Raw genomic sequence first — 21,808 nt, 5'->3', positions numbered from 1 at the left:
AAAAGAGAGGAGGAAAGGTTGAACTGAGAATGGGAATACCGTGCTGATATGTCAGACTGATCATGAAGCTAAGTCTGGTCAGGATGAGATAGTTGTGGCAAGTTAAGACTGATAGTCTTAAGAAGAAATCTTGCATGTGAGGAACAGCTCAGGGGGAGACTCAGGCTGGAATAGGTGGTCTCACGGTTGGTAGGAAATCAGCAAGTGATTTAAGTTCTGGTATTGAACAGACGACAAGAAATTAGTGAATATTCAATAAGTATATCCTTGTGCTATATAGGTAGTAGGCCTACTATATAGTTGAAATATTTATTGTACTCAATTAAAAGAACAACTTGCTCTCTTAAATAAAAGATTTATTATTACTATTTTGCATAAAGAAAATATTAACAAATTTGTTGAAAAAATTAAAGAACAATATATAATCCTCTAAATAGGGATTGCAGGATATTTAACTTACTATCATAAAAGGAAAACAACTCAGGAATTAGTCCCTTCAGGGAAAGAGAGTAGGAAACCAAAGTGTATGAATAGTACTGCTAAAAAAAGAACAAAACATACATAGCTTATAATATTTACAACTTAAATGTTACAATGTAAACAGAATTTGCAAATAATGAACAAGTGTTCAGCATGGAGTCTAGGTTACAGTTCTAACACTGAGAAGAGACGAGAACCATTCTAATTATTGTTTTAAACATACTTGAGATAACCATTATAACTCTATGCGAATACAAAATTGTAAAACATCCAAATATTAGTCAGACTAAAACATGAATTAAACCTTTAAAACTCTCGGCACTATTAGAATAGAGGAGTAGCAAATAACTATACAATCTGAAGAACGAGAGTCATTTGGAAAAAGAAACAACAATCCATTCATATATTCAAGGGATTCGCCACATTAAGGCAGGGACTTACACTCATAAACTTAACTATTTCTAGGTAGTCCTCGCAATTAAATCTTGGCCTAACACCCCATAAAACCAAGAATCAAGTCGGTGTTGATAGACCCAGTCGAACCCAAAAAAAACTTATAAACAAAATAGACAACTCTTGAACGTCTAAACCGAACCAAATGCCGACAAATTAGTTTATTACAACCAAAGACCATTCAATTTCAAGAAAAATGAGCTTAAGAATGTTGTGAGCTAGAGCTAATAGTTTCAACTGAAGATTTAAATGAAATAGCAAATTCCCTCTTCTAACACTAAACCCCAAGTGGGTATCACAACTTGGGAAATGCACTTTAGTTGGCAACCAAGCATGGTTGTAGTCCACAAGGCTCAACATACCAAACAACAAACTTGAACCCAAACATTCATTCCAAATAAGGAAGGGCGACGAAACCCTCCAGTGGTTACCTAAGCAAGAGAAATGAACAAAATTAGAATAGTAAATTTAATAGAGGAAGCAAATAAGCATATACATTTGAGCACATAACTTTGTACCTGGGAATGAATAGTCGTTTAGTCACCACCTCTGAAGATGAGATTCAAACAAGGAATCTGGAAAACCTGTAAAGGAGAAAAACCATGAAATTAGTTACAGCAAACAAATAGAAGAAACTAGTAATGTAAAACCCTACCTGTGTGAAATACTTGGAGCTCTAGCCTAGAGACAGTCAACCTTGCCGAAAGCGAGGAAATGCCAAGGAAACTTTGCAGCTGAAAGCCATAGAAAAATGAGATTCTTCTTCCACGGTTCGATGTGAACACTTTCAGGATTGCCATAGATGTGGAGCTCATACTGAGGCCAAGTTGGACAATTGTGCCACAGTCCAAAAACTCCAAAACTGTATTACTGCCAAATCTAGGGTAGCCATACCTTACAATTAGAACTTAAGGTATTATTTAATGCCCATTATTAAGCCATACGAATGGCAGTCGATATGTAATGTCAAATGCTCAGAGAATTAAATGACTGTAATAACACTGAACGGTAATATAATATACCTAACATATCAATTGTGTAAATATCAAAAGAATTAAACATATGGTTATGTTTATCAAACAAATCAAAATTACATATAATGTTTCTAATGTTTTCACCATTAGGGTGTCTAAATATTATATTCACTATTTTACTTTTTACTTCGTCATTATTTTATTTATTATTTAGGCATATTTACTTGGGTATGTCACACTTTATTTCATGTACATTGTTTACTGCAACTTTAATTCCTACATTATAATCTCCTACCAGAGTAAGCCAATTTGAATTACTATTGACCTTCATGACCACCATTACACTTGGTTAGAAATGGAAGTTGTTTTCATATGTTAGTGTACATTGAGAACTAAGAAGAATTGTGACTTGCATATATAATGCATGATACCTCTTAAGTTTGTAAGAACTTCGAGTTGACATAATAAAGTCAAGGCCTATAAGACTATAGCGTTATTGCTGGAATATTGAGGGTCATCACATCCCTCATGTAGGGATACATGATGTATAAGGTACATGAAAGGAAGGGGATATCATATTAATTGGTTGTAGGGGGAGGGGTCACTGATGCCTCCTAACACACTAGGAATTATGGAAGTAGGTCTTCTCACTCTAAATGAGCCATTTTCATTTGACATCATATGTAGGCTATGTAAAAGGAAAGATGGATTGTTGAAAGGAGGTTCACACACCTTAAGAAGAAGGTTAGTAGACTCCTTGAAATGTGTGCTAAAATTTACCAAATAATTTTGTTAGTGAATTCAATCTTTGAGGTGTCAAATTCACCTAGATTTAGAGTATAAGCCTTTGTAGCTATATGTGTGTCATATACTAAATCATTGAGCATTATTATTATGGTTCGATATTTTTTAATTTTGATTCTGAGTGTAATATTAATTGACATTAATACACTTAAATAACCTTTGTTGAGAAGGAACCAATTTACATTGGGTTGGGTTTCTATATTGCATATACATAATAAAATAGATATGCACTTTCTTTGATTAGCTAATAGCCTGAAATTAAATGTAGGGACCCTAAAATAGAGTGTGTTTTTAAAATATGGTTAACCAGAAATATAGGTCGAGTCAAAAATAGGTTAGAATTGAAGTGATGACACCCTCATGAAACTCCTAGCTTAGAAATAGAAAAAAACCTCTAAGAATAATACTGGAAGTCAAAGGATAAAGTGATAAGGTAGAAGGAAATTCCCAAAAATATGAGAGGAAGTGTGCATTAGTGATTAGAGACCCTATGGATAAGGTAACATGTACTAATAAATAGGAAATAACCATGCCACTATCGATTTAGTGCCCAGTCACTACCATATTTCATCCTAGGTGGGACTCCCTACTAAAAATAATAAAATGATAAAAATAGAAGCTAATACTAAATGGTAGGGAATGACTAGTAGGTGAAGAGGTCATATGTGGACCTAATTATGTATATGTAAGGCCATAAGTATGCATTTAACCCAACAAAGTTTAGCTTTAGTTTCATAGTGAATAGTTAGTTGGAAATGCATAGAAAAATCCATCACCAATGATGAAAAAACATCGAAATAGGTGCAGGGAATTAGAATGTATCAATTATTAATGTTCCCTATTAGGGTGCATTAAGAAAAATTTAGTTAGATGCTATCTTCTAGTAAGGAGTTAGAAGCACTATAGGTGAAGAAATTATTTGTGCAAATGGACCTTTTCTAGAACTATTGTCAAACATTGGAACATGTGAAGGTAATTAGTAGAAATAACTGAACATTAATATTTGGGTGGATTGATGGCATCCCTAAAGTAGGAATATTGATGTCTAAGGTACATGGATGGGGAAGGAATGTCTTCTAGATTGGTGGTTGGGAGGGCTATTGATGCCTCTAACCCATTAGGATGGAGTAGGTCATGTCATGCTTGATGAACCATTTTCACTTGAAACCATTATGTAAAAGAGAAAGTGATTGCTCAAACAAGATACACACCATCAAAATCAAACGATTAGTTGGCTCTTTCAAATGTATTTCGATATTGATGAGCTATTTTTGTCAATGATCTTTGAGGGTTGAAATTTATTTAAACATAGAATATAAGCCTCTACAACTATGTGGTTATCATCTACCAATACACATAGGCATCATTATTATTGGATATCCTTATTGGCATCATTATTATTGGATATCATTTAATTTTACATTTTATAGGCCTCATTTTTTTTTCAATTTAGTCTATTTTATAAGCCCAATATGTACTTTTTTTTCAATTTAGTCTATTTTATAAGCCCAATATGTACTTCATGTAAGAGAAAATGATCATACTTAAAATAAAAGATTGAATTACATTGCAAAGGGGCTAGTGCCTCAACTCAAAAAAAAAAAAAAATAGCATATAAACAAATACCACAAATAGGACTGTTATATCATTTTATAGGAGCAAAGCAAAGTCCATATAAAACATGACAAATGACTTGATCATTTATTTATTCCAATAAACATCTCCAAAATTGATATAACATCTATTTATTCCCTTGATGAGTGACAAAATTGATAAATGACTCAGTTACGAAATTGATATATCATTTATTTAATTATTGCAATAAACAGCTACAAAATTGATAAATCAATTATTCATTGAGATAAACACCGACAAAGAAAATATAGCATCTATCTATTCCCTTGATGAGTGACAAAATTGATAAATGACTCGGTTACGAAATTGATATATCATTTATTTATTGCAATAAACAGCTGCAAAATTGATAAATCAATTATTCATTGAGATGAACACCCACAAGAAAAAAGTGGATCAGTAATTTACGGTTACAATTACAAAACAAAATGGATCAATAACTCGCCCTTACAGCAACAGTAGATAGTCTATCGATCAATTATGAAGTGAACATGATTGAGCAAATGGTGGAACAGCAGGAACATGATAAGTAGTAGACAACAAGCAATACATCAGTTATGAGTTGAACAGTCGGCTGGAGCAAATCCAAGAACAGATTTCTGCACATCATACTGAAAGAAGAAATTTGTTGCAGAAGATTCCCAATTATATTTGGGGACCCATCCTCAATGGATTTGAACCCTACGCATCCCACTCCTTCCTCCACCTCCAATACGTAGTTGCCAGAAGGCGGACTAAACATTTTCCCGCGCCAAAATCAATTGACAAAGTGGGCAATTTCAGATTCTTCACTCGGGATGTATTAAAGCACAGATGAAACTGTGCGGGATATTGTGTTGTAGCCCTCGGATATGCAATGGCCGCACCAAGAGCCTTCATTATTACATCATATGCCTCTTTTCTGAAATATGTCAGAGAAGTCCCAGAGTCTACAATGGTCCCACCATTATCGGAATTATTATCCATCTTCCAAGCATTGCTGGATATGGGAAGACTCTTTCCATCAATCACCATTCCTTGGACTCCAACATAATAATTGGGTGTGCCTCCTTTCAGAATAGGGGTATACTGAACGGGCTTCTTTAAAAACTTGGACGACTGTTGGAGAATATCTCCGAAGACCAGCGAGTTTTTCACGGTGAGGGGATTCAGATAGTCTCTTAAGCAAAAAGAAAACTTACCTCCATATAAAGGGAGAGTTTGTTGAGCAAATGAAGTGAAACCTTGACCTAATCCCAGCACCCCTCCGGAGCTCACAGGTGAACCCGCAGGCTGGTTCTCCATTCCACATCCCATCAATAACGTTGTTGCCCTCGGCACATTAGCTTTGTCATCCGTGGAATTCAAGGTTATATTTTCCCTGATATAAGGGCCGCTGGTGGTGGTGCCATCCATGTAACCCTGGCTGTACCTGCACGCCTTCATGGAACCATAACATGTTGTCTTGGGGGCTAGTACAGAAACTGCAGTGCAATCTTTGGAAGTACAGGGAATATATGATAAAGAGGAGGATTTGGTGGATTGGAACGTGGGAAGGGGCTTTGTGGTAGCTGATCCGATATTGGGATTGCAATTCACCCACACAAGATCACTGCCTGTGTCTGGAACCATGAGAACCTTCTGAGGAGGGGTTCCCACGCTGAGGTCTACGAAATAAAGAGCCAATCCCATGTCTAGTGCACCAGAGCCTATAGGCATTTCAAAGCCTGAAGTTCCGAGCTTCCTGTGATGATAAGTCGAAGTATTATTATTCATGGATTGCGAGGACCTTGTAATTCGCATGGAGTCCATACGTAAAAGTGCCTGTATCATGTCATGCCTGCTTCTCAACTGCTTTTTGTGGATCATTTTTATCTCCATCTTCACACTTATATCTTCACCTCCACCTCCATTTGCATGTTGCAGCAAGAAGAGACAGTGCAGGATGTATAGCAAGAGAAGCATGCCGTGTTTCGCCATATTTCTGATATGCAGAATCAGTGTCACCCGGAGTATCACCAAATCATTCCATGCGAAAATGGGAGGTCATGATTTAAAATTTATACCAGTTTACATTGACATTAAAACAAACTGGAAACCGTCGGCCTGGGGAGTATCAACAACTCCCCAACCGTCTTCTTAATAATACAAGTGGACACTTTTTGGTTATTTTATTTTTCCCTAACCATACCCAGTGAAAGTGTTATGATATATATATATTCAATTATTTATATATATTCATATATATTCTATTATTTATTTAGTTATCCAGTTTTTTTATATAAAAAAATGGCTGATTTGTGGCCTATTGTTAAGTTACTTCGCACACTCCGGTAAACTAAAGTATGTAAATAATGGGGCATAAACTAACTAAAGGATTGACGGGATCCCCTATCTCACAAAAATGGGTTTTCATTATAAACTTCAAAGAAATGCTCTTTGCTTTCAACAATCAAAATCAAAATCAACTTTTCTTACTTTAATCGGCTTTATTATTTTTGCTAAAACCAACATGAAACATCATTAAACTCTTCCCACTATACAACGATATTCTTTCCATATATATTTATATATTTAAAGCATGAAATTTGAACTCTGGTTTGAATTTAAATATATAGATTTATATTAGCATAATCATATTAATTAAATGGCTTATAAATATTGCATCAATTTATAATAAACATCAAAACATTTTTTTGTTAAAATAAATCATAAAAATTAATTAAATTATAATTTTATTTAAAATAAAAATAATATATTTAATGATAAAAATAATTAATGTATAAGTTAAATATGTATAAATTTTTAAAATACATCTAATAAAAGTCTTAACTAGGGGATTCACCTACACTTGATCATGGAGATTCTTAATTTGTAAATAGGCTTTGCTATAATACTATGAGACAATATCATGGTTTATCGATACGACATGCCAAAAAAATGATACTTCATTTCTTATGATACTTGTTCATATCACAATTTTTTTAATTAATTAATTAAATTAAAAGGGAAAAAAAGATAACTACTTAGGAAATAAATCTTAATTTTTTATCTGTATATATTATTAAAAATATTCTACAATATTTTATGGAGGTTAAATTCCTACAATCTACCTAATAAATATAGATAGTTAACTTAAAATTCTAAACACGCCTAATTAAAGACGCCTAATTAAAGAAGAAATTATAAGTGGACACATTTATATTTTTTACTATTTTGGTTTTTCATAACCACCCAATAAAAATGTTATAATAATTTATAATAAATTCAATTGTTTATTTAGTTAGTTAGTTAGACAATGATTTATTAAATAATAGTTAATTTTTCCACTCATTAAATTATTACATACACATCTATAAACTAAGTACTATTTATTCCTTACACCTCCATAAACTAAGAGATAGGTTGACAATATCCGGGTCTTACAAAAATGGGTCCATTCATTGATTTGACATCTAACTCCAATATAACATTAAATTAAATTATTTTTATTAACAAAATTCTTTCAATTCAATGATATTAGGTTTACCATTTTTTATACTCATTTAATGATTTGGCTTTATTATATCGTCTAAGAACAATATGAACAATTATTAAACTTTTCATAATATAGTTGTCTAACTACACAAGCATACTCATGAATTTTGACTTCTTTTTTGTTGCATAGAATTTAATTGTATGGATTGGTACAAATTTCCTTAAGAATAGTTCTCCTTCATTTGAAATTAACACAAATATGGCATGAAAAAGGATGATGTATCATGGAGGATGGTGGGGAATTTGTCACTGCTTGCAATGAATGGAGGAGACTTTCCATGCCACCGCCCATCTATATTCCCTGTAAAAGCTACTCATCAATTAGAATTCATAGTTATGATAACCTCCATGTTGCAGGACACTCCATCTATGCCTATGTCCACTTATTCTCCTATGTTTAAGGCTATGCTCCAACTCCTCATCATGATGGATACGGCTTGTGCCTTCTCACCTCTGCTCTATTTCCTTTTGGTAATTCTCTTGTTTCCTAGCTCCAAAAGTACCTTTCGTAGTTGTTAGATTAACCAACATAACTCTGCTCTCAATCCTTTCTTTTCTTTGGTGTTGGTCCTTTGTAATTTGTACCCCTTATCAATTCATTTACATCACCATTTTTCCTCTCCCCACCTCATTTCATTCTCATTGCTATTCCTACTCTATTTCCCCACCATGATGAGGCACAGAGCTCATTGCCAAAGGGAAGTGATAGTCAAGGCACACATGGTGCTTCACTTGACATGAAGTTTTTATTAGAATACTTCATCAAACATCTAGCATAAGCCCAAGCCCCAAGGGTTAGCTCAACTGGTAGAGTCTCGTTGTTAAGTACCTCACCAATCGGGACGTCACACAGTCAATTCTCCTCAATGCCCTTAGGGTTAGGCCCTGTTGGTATGGTCGAAGGGCTTTAAAAGGTTCCCTTCGGGGTTGATTTGCCCAGATTTTCCATGGATGTAGCGGCCACCCTTGAACCACATCTAAAAAAAAAATCTAGCATAAGCCCCTAGAGGTTAAGGAGGAGATTATTCATGAGCATCACTATCGTTTGAATTCTAATATTCTTGCAAATATTGTAGCTTGGGTCTCGGTTACTAGCCATACTTATGGATGCCAAAGCCAATACCTTTTCACTATTGACTTATTATAGAAGATGAATTCTATGTTGGGAAAAAGTATCCTTGAGACAAGTTATGTGAAGAATGAAATTCTTCTTATGTTAGATGGCATGCAAGTGCAACTAAAGGATATAAATCACCATGTAGAAGCTAGTCTTGCCCTAGGAACAAGTCCAAGAGCTATTGATGAAACCTAAGTCACTCTTATAGAGGTGGAGCCGTTAGAAGCCTCCTCATTTTGTACATGCATACTAATCATTTGGCTCCTTTATTTGTAAGATTTAGTTATATCTACTAGCATAGGCAAGTTTAGGAATCTCAAACTCCTTACTCTTTCCATGTTATGCACTTGTTATACAGCCACATTTTGTTTTATTTTGAACCTCGATGCATCGCTAATGGTTTGGGTATCCGAGTGGCATACCAAATTCCTTTCAGCATATGATTTTATAAATGATCAATGAAGTTAACTTCTCACCCTGCCCCCCACCACACCCACCCTACCCATAGAGATGGCTAATGCAAGAGGTCAAATGAGAGTACAAATGGTTGACACTGGTTGAGACTTCCATTGAACATATAATAGAACAACATAAATGTGAACTTGGTAGCTTGGACTAAAGAACACTATTCATACATGGTGATGACGGGCAAGGCATCGCCATAACCCATGTAATCAGCAGGGTCACAAATCTAGTGAAATATTGACTTTGGGTAAGGAATTACTTAACTAATCTTGATGGTTTGGCTCTGAAGGTAGGTGGAGACAAATTGTAGGTTAATGACTCAAACATATGTCATGTTTAAGGGTGTTTGATGGCTACCTTTGTTGATCCGAATTGGATCCTAGAACACTCTTTAAGTTTTCATGAACTCTATAAAATTCATGCCAAAGTTTCAAAGTCTTATAAAGATTGAGCTTATTAGAGATATCCTCGTAACAGTTGCAATTTGTGATCAGCATGGAGCAATGATGACGCTCGGTCAAGCGCGTAGACCACCGGCCCATGGTAACACGCGTTATCACAAATTAGCAGAATGGAAGGTCATTTCAAGAAACGGGGGCAGTTTCTGATCGCAGGGCAAACCCCTCAAAGAAGGAAAATCCCAAAGCGCCCAAACCCAAAAAATCATGAAGTGCAATGGATATCGCGCCGATTCATCAGAAGTGGGGCCCACAAAAACTGGCAAAATATCAGAAGGGTTTCGAGCCATAAGCAGTTTCAGCCGAGTCCCGCCTGATGCCACACAATGGGTGCCACGCGTCCGGCAGAAGAGAGGGAAAACTTCTCACATCGGACGGGTAAACATCATGTTACTTACCCGCCCGATATGGACGGAGAGCGTAGGATCTGGAGGCTCCAGATAGACGGTGGAAATGCGTTCCGATGGATGACCGGACCTGATGAGGTAAACAGACAGAGTTGTATAGGATTTGAAGTCCGACGTGGATGATGTGTTGGCAAAAGGACGTGTTTCGCAGGCATTCTTGGAGTTAACAGAATAAATGGTCGTTTTCAAAACATCCAAGAGAACTGACACTCGGTTCGTTATGAAACAAGTGGCCACATCCCTGTGAGGCGTTATATAGTGATGATGATGCAAAATAGATGAATTCAAATGGACAGAGGCAGGGAAACTAGAAAGCTGGGAAGAGGAAACGAACAGTCATAAAGCAGATTGGCTTTAAAGCCATGAACTGACAGAGAGAGATACAAGTAAGTTAGAAGCAGAAAGTTGAGAGCAAAGAATAGAGAGAAGAAGCTGAGCTGACCTACACAAGAAAATGCAGCATCAAGTCAGAGACAGAGACAGAGAGAGTCAGGGAGTTTGTGTACTCTAGAAAAAGGCTTGAGAGCTTCAAGCAAACTCCTCTGTAAATGTCTGTCATGTATTGTGTCTCAGATTGGACTCATACCATTGTGACCCATAGGAGGTCGAGAATCAATAAAGAGAGTTTGGGTACTCTAGAGACTTAGGGAATCCAAGTGCAGTCTTGCTGATTTCTATCTGTTGAGTGAGACTCAAATTGAGCTCACTATTGTAAAACTATGCTTTGAAAACATAATAGAGAGGCCACCACTGAAGGCTGGACTAGGAGACGTAGCCCAGGAGTATTGGGTGAACTTATTAAACTTGTTGTGTTTATATTTTTTGCCTGTTTTGTTTTCTCTAACTACTTCAATGTCTGTGTATTTCGCAATCTTATCGATCCGTTGCATAAAGTAACATAGGCACATCCATGCACATGAGTCTGTAATAACTTATTTTTTGTCTTCGATTAATTTCAGATCAAGTGGTATCAGAGCTCTAGGTTGTTAAGGTTAGACAAGCTTATGCTGGATTTTGTTGTTGAATGCTAATTAGGACAAAGCTCAAATTAGGAGAAAGAGAATTGGTTGAAGCTAACCAAGAAGTTGGAAGAGTCTACCCTAAGAGGAAAATGGCAGAAGAAATTCCCTTGGAATCAGACTCCCAGTTCATGGATAGTTTCATGACCATGAGAGCCATGGTGGAGGAAATGTATAGAGAATTTAAGAAAGGTAGAGATGAAGATTCATCAAACTCCAAACAAGATAAAGGAGTAGAAGAATCTCTCCTCCATGACCATTCTAAAGGAAAAGGGAAAGAAGAAAAGTTGCCCACACCTCCTAATAGCCTTGGAAATAAAAAGAAAACATCTTTAATTAAATTAGATGTTAAATTTGATTTGTCGATATATGATGGAGAGTTGAATGTAGAGAAGCTGGATAATTGGATTAGACAGATTGATGTGTATTGCAGGGTGCAGAGCATTGATTCAAACAAAAGTAAGATTCAGCTGTCTAGCCTACGCCTTGGAGGCACTGCCTTGGTATGGTGGGAATGCAGGACACAAGCTGACATGAAGAACCATGGTAAAATCCTTTCTGTCTGGAGTGAATTTGTTTCTGCAATTAAAAAGAAATTCTATCCACTAGCTTCTATGCAACAAGCCATGATGAGCTCGCAAACTCTTCACCAACTAAAAGGGAAAAGTGTACAAGATTACACTCAAGAATTTAGAAAAAGAGCTTTGATTCTAGGAATTTCTTTAGACTCACTTGAAACTCTACTGAAGTATATAGGTGGTCTACACAACTATTTAAACCACACCATTCTCATGTTTAATCCCACTAGCATAGATGAGGTATCTGTTCAGGCTACACATCTAGAGGCTAGAGGAAAGAATGTGAACCCAAAAGTTGGGGGATCATCAAAACCCACTACAAGTAAAAACAAGGAAAAGAAAAAGCAGAAATGGAAAGATAGGAAGACAAATGCTATACAAAAGACCAAGCCTTTGTACACTCACTGCAAGAAGGATGTACATGATGATGAACACTCCCGGATTCTGCATCCGGATTTGAGACCCAAGAAGTTCGATGGCAAAAAGAAGAAGATTGTTGCAGCTATTCAAAAGGATTTGGGGTGAGAATTATGAGATGAAAAAACAATTGCAGCCACAGGTATAAAAGGTTGTCCGCTTTAGAGAATGCAGAAATCAAGAAGCAGGTATAGGAGTTGATCGAAAAAGGGTTCATAAGACCTAGCACATCACCATGTGGGTCTCCAATTGTCTTGGTGAGAAAGAAAGATGGCTCATGGAGAATGTGCATTGATTACCGAGCACTAAATAAGATAACGATCAAAAAGCATTATCCCCTTCCTCGCATAGATGATCTATTAGATCAGTTGAAAGAAGTTGTTTACTTTTCCAAGTTGGACTTGCATAGTGGCCACCGTTAGGTCAGAGTTACAAAGCAAGATGCATGGAAGACTGCTTTCAAAACAAAGCAGGGATTGTATGAGTGGTTAGTTATGCCTTTTGGCTTAACTAATGATCCTGCTACTTTCATGAGAGTAATGAATGATGTACTCAGGCCTTTTATTGATGATTTTGTCATTGTATATTTAGATGACATTCTTATATTTAGTAAAACATGGGAAGAACATTTGAAGCATGTCAAGCAAACTCTAGATGTTTTGAAAAGAGAAAATCTCTATGTTAAGCTCTCAAAATGTGAATTTGGCAAAACATATTTGAATTATTTGGGTCATTGTTGGGCTAATTTATTGACTAAATTAACACAAGTATTTAATTATCAATCTGGGTTTGTAAAACTTGGAGGCAAATCCATTGTATGTGGACATCAGATATAATCAAGTTTAGAAGATAAGATTTGGAGATTTAAAGAAGTACATACTACAAATATAAACCTATTTTAACAATTTCTAATTCACTTATGTAATATATGAGGGAAGAGGCTCCTAACTTAGGAGAACCAGGTTGTTCTTCCCTACAATACTACATTCATGAAGATAAATCTAAGAGCACTAATTAACAATGGTTTATGATGCAGAAGATGTAGAAGAAGATGCTCCTAACTAAGGAGGTCCAAATTTTCCTTCTTCACAATCCTACTATGTCATAATCACCATTGCTTCAAACCAGAAATGCATAAATAACTTCAAATGAGAAATGGAGAATGAAATTCAGTTTTAGTTCAAGATCAAATAGAAGGAGAATTTAACTTAAATTCTTGTGTGTCCCTTCATATGTAGATTAGAATTAAACCAATATTCATTCAGCAATCATCACACATCTAAATACATTTGAAACAAAAACTAGTCTATGACAACTATGAAAATTGAACCAAGAAGTGTACTTAGCTTGGTGTGGGGGCCCTCCACCCTTGCCTTGCACACTTGAAGAAATATCAGCTACAACAACTTCAGTAAATCAACCAAGCATGAACAACAAATTGAAATGAAACAGGTTCTTCAAATTAGCTTCCCACTCAAATTATACAAAAGTTACATACAAATTCCGTTACAAAAGCCATCAAAGTCTTGGCTTTAAATAGAGGTTTAATGAAACAAACTGATCTATATTATCTCTAACACTCATATCTACTCATATCCACCTGTCTAAGTCGAACTCATCCAATTCATCCCAAGAAATATGGTCAATCCCATAAAATCTCAAAACTGCCCTATTTCCTAGGGATTTTCTGGTGACTAGTCATGTTTGACCAGCCTTGACCGGGCCTAATAAAGCTTGTTCTGGCCAAACCAAGTGGAGTTAGCTTAGTCCTAGTTCCCAAGCTGTCCATCCATGCATCAAACTCGAGCCCAAGTTTCCTGCAAATATGTCATCCACATAGCTATTACGGGAATTTCTGATTCAGTCCAAAATTGCACTTGAAACTCAATTTTCATAAAAACTTATAGAAATTGCAAAATTAAAATTAAACACCTGAATATGCATAAAGTACATCAAAATGAGATGGATGTGATGGAAAATGGATGAAAAATATAAGGATTAAGTAGGTTTCCCTAAGTAAAAATAGACCAAAACTGAGGCCCAACATCTCCCCCTTGCTGATCTTCAAGCATGTCCTCATGCTTGTCTTTGTCTCATTGATCTTCTGCCTCTGTATGCTGACCTTTTACTTCCCTATGCTGACTGATCTGCTGATGTACCTGTGGCTCTGACCCTTTGAAGATGAAGCTACCTGTAAAAAGGATATCTATGCCTTCAACCTTTAAAAATTAAAACCATACTTGTTTCAAAAATTGAATTTTAATCCTCTCTGCTTTTGCGAATCAAATCTTATTCTGCCTTTAGAGATTTTTTCAAAAAACTCTTCTGGGAAAAGCATTCTCAAATCAATATTCTTTGATTCTGGATTCTAACCCACTGAAACAAGGACTTTCAAAAATTATTATGATTCCTTAAAGAGAGAAGTTGCTGCTTAATGACTAGAGTCCCTCCTTTTCACTGAATGTCAAATACTGGTCCACATTCAAAAATGATTCCATATTTGCAGCATTATTCATGTTTTTTTTTTTTTCAATCCATCCACCATCATATGGTCTTCCATTAACCAAACCAGGAGAGCCATTAAGCTCGAATTTGACTTCAACATTTTTTTTTCAGGCAATTTGTAAAATAGAGATCGAAAGAACCATAAAAATATCCTGAAATAGAAATGAACTTGAGAAAATTTCCTGCATGGAATGTAATTAGGCTCGTTCTGAAGAAAACCCATGTTTCCATTTTTTAAATTTCAATTTATTTACTTAGAAAAAGGCAACGAAAAATAATGGCTTATCAAAATTGAAATGCATTCCTGAGATTGAATGCTCATTCAATTTGAAATCAATTTTTTCTTTTCAAATTTTTTCCAATATTCTGCTTACCTCTTTTCTAATGCTCTTTTTAAAACAATTGAATTGCAAGCCAAAGTAACAGCAGAACACCCTAATTCGAAAACTCTTGCAACACGGGATCAAAAACACTTACACAGTGAATGGTCACTGCATACGAAAATACAAGCATGCATAAATTTTCCAGCCAATCAATGTTCCTTTCAAAAAAAACTAGCCTTAGAAGATCGTTTATCCCAAACAGTGAACATAACAGACATGATCTGGCAGACGCTGTCCACTCTCACACGATGCAGATCAAAGGATCAAACTATGTTGCAGAAGGAACCGTTGTGGACACTAGTCCCTTTTGAATTATTCAGAGGAGGAAATTCCGGTAAAGTTCGCCTCACAATCTTCATAACAACAAAAAGGGTTGAAAGTCCCCAACCCATGTTGTTTGTTCCATCCTTGTACACTTTAAACTTGCAGAGAGGCTGTAATCAAAACTAAGGGTTGCGCCAGTAGAATTCAATGCCTGGATCTGCTACTCTAATTAACCCATCCAACTATTGTCATAGAAATTGTAGATAATTCAATAATTTTCAATCAATATCTACAAAAGGCTGTCACTGAATAAACCCGCAGGCAATCTGATGTAATTAATCTGCAAACTCACTGTGTAATTAATCTGACTGTGATGAACTGTAGTGATTTCATGGAGTATACCTGACTGCTGTTGAAGAAGTGGCGTGATCCCTCTGTATCATGGCCCAATTACTGAATTGTCCATTGTTAAACTGCATTTAAACACCCTACGACTTACTGATGGAAGAGTCTCAATGAATGACGACCGTGACACATCTTTGGCAGTGGTAGTAGCATTAACTGATATTTTCATTAAAAACAATATCCCGAGATTTCCTAAAAAAATATTAATGAAAACGAAATAATCATGAGGAAATTGTGAGATCACCTGATATTTAATTAACGACAACAAAACTTGCAGAAATTTTTGGGAAATGGTTGTGGCAGCGGGTATCTTAAAATCTACAGGTGGCCAGCGTGTATCTATTGTGATAAATCCTTAACTGAAGTGGCATTTTCCATAATATGACACTTCTTAAATAAAATCCGGAGTTTAAATATTCTCGTAATCCCCTAACTGTTGTTAACTTGATGGAATTGACTCTTTCTTGCCACTTGTGAAACACTTGGAATTTTTCAGAGAGAACAGTCAGCTTGGCTTAGAAAATATCGGTCTCTAACTTCATCAATTTATTTCCCTTTATTTCTTCACAAAGTCTTTTAATTTCTTCGCCCAATTCCACATTATTCTCCATAGCACAGTGATTCCTCCACACAGGGTTTCTTTCTGCATTTGTTAGGCAGTCTTCTTCATTGTTATTTCTGAGCCTTCAAATAGCTGTGATGGAAAAGATGATTTACGGTTTTGGGGTTTCTAGCTTCAAAGATGGCAGAGCTCTCTCTGTTAAATGCACAGGGTTTTTTTCTTTTCTATTTCAAAACGTTTTTACCATGTCACTGTTCTATTGACTGTAGCTGTAGCTTTGTTAAAACGTTTTACTTCCCACAGGGTTTTCTTCAAAACGTTTTTACCATTATACTATTTGATTGTTGTCTGGTTGCTGTCAGTTCTGTGTAACTACAGCTCACGGGTTTCAAAAGTGCTGCTTTTCGATCAAATGAGGTCTCTTCCAAGATAATCTTCACTAGAATCTGATTTACAATGCACAGGGTTGTACCTTTGTTTCCAATGCCTTTAGGTCTCAAAACATGTTTGAGCAGCAAAATTTATATTGCAGGCAGAAACAATCGAACACGCACAGACACGTTCAGAAATTGAACAAAATTTCACCATTTTATATTGTGAAATCATATTATATCCTCCGCCTTCCATTAGGGTGTCATATGATGGCATATATCACTGCAAACCCACCTACCTCTCCGTGCCATCATATAAACTGTTAAATGGTGGATCATAGCACATATATGCAAATGGTATTAACGCGCAATTGTTTTATAAAACTTTTGAAACTCTTTCCTCATAAACTTTTACTTTGTTTCATATAGTTTCATATGCCTCCATATTGCCTCGTTCCATATTGCATGCACGTTCCATATTGCATATGTATTCAAAGTATTTCAATTTTCCATATTGTGCATATGGATTCCCTTAATTTTAAAATGACCATTTTTAGGTCATGTTTAAAATTGTTTCCATAGGATTAATGGTTGCTTTGTTTGTGTAGGTTCAACTTTTTTTTAAATCCTCAATTTGATCCATTTTGCTTTATGGAAAAAAAATACTTAGGGTTAGGGTTATGAAATTATGAAATGAATATGGAATATAGAAAATAAATATAGGTAAATGTAGAATAATATTTTAGGGTTATGAGATGGAATGAATATGAAATGAATATAGGATTAGGTCTAAGATAATGGGTATAGGATGAGGAAAATGTATAAAATATGCATTCAGGCATTAACTCAATTTTAACAAAGTCTAAAAATTTCTATAAAAATGTAAATTTGCAAGAACAAAATTGTGCACTTACGATACTTGTACATTGGATGAATGATGTTGTTCTTTAACAATATTGGATGAAGTTGTCTTGTTCGAATATCGTAGATAGATTGAGCTTATTTATGCCTTCTGTTCTAGCATCCTTCATTGATTCTGGTCCATTGCTTGTTGATGTCGTTCAGGTCCCTCTGCAATTGATTCATCATAACTCAGGTCCCCTCTGTCATGTACATTTTGATGCAATATATACATGTTTTTGCTAATATTTCAGGTCCCTCTGCAATTGATTTCAAAAATATTTCAGGTCCCAACTGCCAACAATACAAGGTCCATCGTCAATGCAGCTGCATAACTGAGTTTATTTTTGTGAACCTTCCCCCTTGCTGATGGGAAGACTTGTCCTCAAGTCTTCTTTATTTTGGAGGATGATTCCTGCAAACTCAAACTGAAGAAATGATAAAACAAAATAAAGAATTCATATTGGCCAAACAAGTTGGTTTTCCGATATGAATTCGAGTTTGTATTGTGCCACTTTCGTGGATTTTCACAACCAAACTCCTTTATTATTTTTTATCTTTTTTCTATTTTTTTATTTTTTCCTTTTCTAGATGGAGGTGGGGTGTAATGGAGTAGGGATGTATGAAAAGCTTATGGAAATAGGTTATATTGAAGTCATAATGTAGTAGTAAGTCTGGACTTCAACATGCTTGGTCATGGAGCTTAACATACAGTATGGATGATGAACAATATGAATTCAAATCATGAAAAAATGATGATGATCAAATCATCAACAATATGAATTCAATATGAAAGGCTTCTTTGAATATTGATGTGACTTGACATAGTACTGAACTTGACTGCTTCTTCTAATGATTGTCTTCATGTCTTTTTGCCTTGATCTCGATCATGTTGTAGGGTTTGGTGGTGTTGTTGGTCAACATTGAAGAGCAAGATTCAAGAGTTTGAGTTTCCTTGAATGAACTCAACATCAGGTGAATTTTCACTTTTCTTTGACTTGAACATTTGTATTCATATTGTGAAATATGAATTTGATTTGGAAAATTACTTCATCCATGGAGTTCACTCCTTCATTCTTCCTATGACCTGCAAAAACATAGCACTTGCCTGCAATACAACATTAGATGATGGAGGAAGAGAGGTGTACAATCTCTCTTCTTCCAATATATATGTAAATAATTACAAGCATTTCTTAGAAAACAAGTCCAAAGATGATAGACAAACATAATGCATTTATTTACCCCTTTGAGGAATGGTGGCCAGCCTAGACCTCCTAGCGGTATTTTGTTTACAAAATATTTGTTTTATATCCTATTAGAATGATTCCAAAGCCAAGTTGAAGTGAATTCATATGGCTACCTCCAGTATAAACAGGTTTTCAAAATGATTTAAAATGATATGGTAAAAATTATAAGGAGTGCCATGTTTGATAGAGCTGTTTGTTAATTTTTAACTAGACCAACAGTCACTATTTGAAGCGTAACTTTTTCGATAAAGATCAGATCAATGTGATTCCTCTTGAAGATTAAAGTAGATTAATTTTTGTATTTCCAGTAGAAACAGGTTTTAAAAATTCTTAGGCTTGATATCACAAAATTGGTGATGAACAGACCTAGGAGGCAGAGTTTTGCTATACTGTTTTGAAGACATGCAGTCACTAAATGGGGCATAACGTTTTCATTTCACCTCCAAATGGGATGATTCAAATTGTGTATTAAACTAGACTTGAAGATATATCTCCCATATAAACAGTTTTTCAAAAGAAGATTATTTGGTATGTCAAATATGCCAATGAACAGTCAAGACCTAGAATTGTCACCATGCAGATTTTTCGACAAACAGTTAGTATTTCAAGAATAACTTTTTCATATGATACCTGATTGAAGTGATTCAAATTGATTTGGAAAATATATTCAAAGGGCTATCTTCCCTATGAATTTCAGATAAAAATGTTTCCATTAGACACTTCAAATATAGGCTGTACTAACTCTGTTTTCAACATTTCACTTGAGACCTAGTTTTGATTTTGATCACATTTTTATTGTGATATAAATTGAAAACTTTAAAATGGATTCCAAAACTAGATTTCAAGAGATATGTAAAATAAACCATGATTTCAAAATGATCCTATATGGTTACCCAAAATAGGCTTGGTCTTACTGCATTTTTCCATGTAGTCCTTTCAAATGAATATTGAACAATGATTTGAAGAAATTGTTTGAAACAAATTTATTATGGAAGTCTTATTGTGAGTTCATTCTACTTGTTTATTTATTCTATTCTATCCTATTCTATTTTATAAAATAATTCATTCTCTCAAGTATAAGAGAATTTCCAGTGCATCCATTTTCGTAACAAGATCATAAGTAAACTCATATCCAAATTTGAAAAATATACTTTAATGTATGTTTGGACATGAAAATCAAGATTTGATGAGAAAGAATGTTGAATAATGGAGTAGTGTTGTGAGCTAGTGACTAGTTGAAACCAAGTTTTAAGATGATCTTTGTCTGTTTGGTTCTCATTAATTGTCATAGCACAAAACTCTTCTTGTGGTACTTGTTCAAAATCTTGTATGCACAAGGGATCGTGTGATATACTTGCTAGAAATTCTTCAATTTCTGGCTCTAATGTTTGATCTTCATTGCCTGTGATCCATGATTCATTCACCTCCTCACAAAGATAGCTAGAAGAAAGTTCTAGGTTCTCTTCCCGTGGATCATCTTCATGGATGTTTTGTGGATCATCATCATGGATGTTTTGACATAAAGATTCAACCCTAGTGAGCCTTCTAAATTGAGGACAAGGACTTGAAAATAGTTTTGTGGTAGCATACCCTGCTTCTCTAAATGATTTCTTTAACATCATTCTTTAGATCTTGTCTTGTAAATGGATTTTGTAGTTATTTTTTATTTTATGTTTTTGTTGGGGGGTTTGTTTTGGGAAATCTACTTCTAGGATCTCTATTTCTAAGCATAAAGAAACATAACTAAGAGAAATGCATACTAACTAGATTTTTAGTGTTTTTGTTTATCTTCTATTTGACTATGCTGATAATTACCTCCCCGGCAACGGCGCCAAAATGTTGGGCTAATTTATTGACTAAATTAACACAAGTATTTAATTATCAATCCGGGTTTGTAAAACTTGGAGGCAAATCCACTGTATATGGACATCAGATATAATCAAGTTTAGAAGATAAGATTTGGAGATTTAAAGAAGTACATACTACAAATATAAACCTATTTTAACAATTTCTAATTCACTTATGTAATATATGAGGGAAGAGGCTCCTAACTTAGGAGAACCAGGTTGTTCTTCCCTACAATACTACATTCATGAAGATAAATCTAAGAGCACTAATTAACAATGGTTTATGATGCAGAAGATGTAGAAGAAGATGCTCCTAACTAAGGAGGTCCAAATTTTCTTTCTTCACAATCCTACTATGTCATAATCACCATTGCTTCAAACCAGAAATGCATAAATAACTTCAAATGAGAAATGGAGAATGAGATTCAGTTTTAGTTCAAGATCAAATAGAAGGAGAATTTAACTTAAATTCTTGTGTGTCCCTTCATATGTAGATTAGAATTAAACCAATATTCATTCAGCAATCATCACACATCTAAATACATTTGAAACAAAAACTAGTCTATGACAACTATGAAAATTGAACCAAGAAGTGTACTTAGCTTGGTGTGGGGGCCCTCCACCCTTGCCTTGCACACTTGAAGAAATATCAGCTACAACAACTTCAGTAAATCAACCAAGCATGAACAACAAATTGAAATGAAACAGGTTCTTCAAATTAGCTTCCCACTCAAATTATACAAAAGTTACATACAAATTCCGTTACAAAAGCCATCAAAGTCTTGGCTTTAAATAGAGGTTTAATGAAACAAACTGATCTATATTATCTCTAACACTCATATCTACTCATATCCACCTATCTAAGTCGAACTCATCCAATTCATCCCAAGAAATATGGTCAATCCCATAAAATCTCAAAACTGCCCTATTTCCTAGGGATTTTCTGGTGACTAGTCATGTTTGACCAGCCTTGACCGGGCCTAATAAAGCTTGTTCTGGCC

General features: G+C 35.1%; 1 protein-coding gene across 1 annotated transcript; it reads right to left on the bottom strand.

Annotated features, from left to right (window-relative positions):
- Nucleotides 1-5,027: 5,027 nt before the first annotated feature.
- On the bottom strand, nt 5,028-6,305 carry LOC149250285 (aspartyl protease family protein 2-like). Its single transcript, XM_089453608.1, has one exon. It carries the CDS (start codon nt 6,303-6,305, stop codon nt 5,028-5,030), a length of 1,278 nt encoding a protein of 425 aa, XP_089309734.1.
- Between the last annotated feature and the right edge of the window lie 15,503 nt (nt 6,306-21,808).

The sequence above is a fragment of the Pinus tabuliformis genome, chromosome 7 (genome assembly GCF_031772625.1).
Source record: "Pinus tabuliformis cultivar Carrire ecotype Pingquan chromosome 7, CPIR1, whole genome shotgun sequence".
NCBI classification, from domain to species: domain Eukaryota; kingdom Viridiplantae; phylum Streptophyta; class Pinopsida; order Pinales; family Pinaceae; genus Pinus; species Pinus tabuliformis.
The sequence above is the reverse complement of the archived record's forward strand: the minus strand, read 5'-3'. Positions and strand labels throughout refer to the sequence as shown.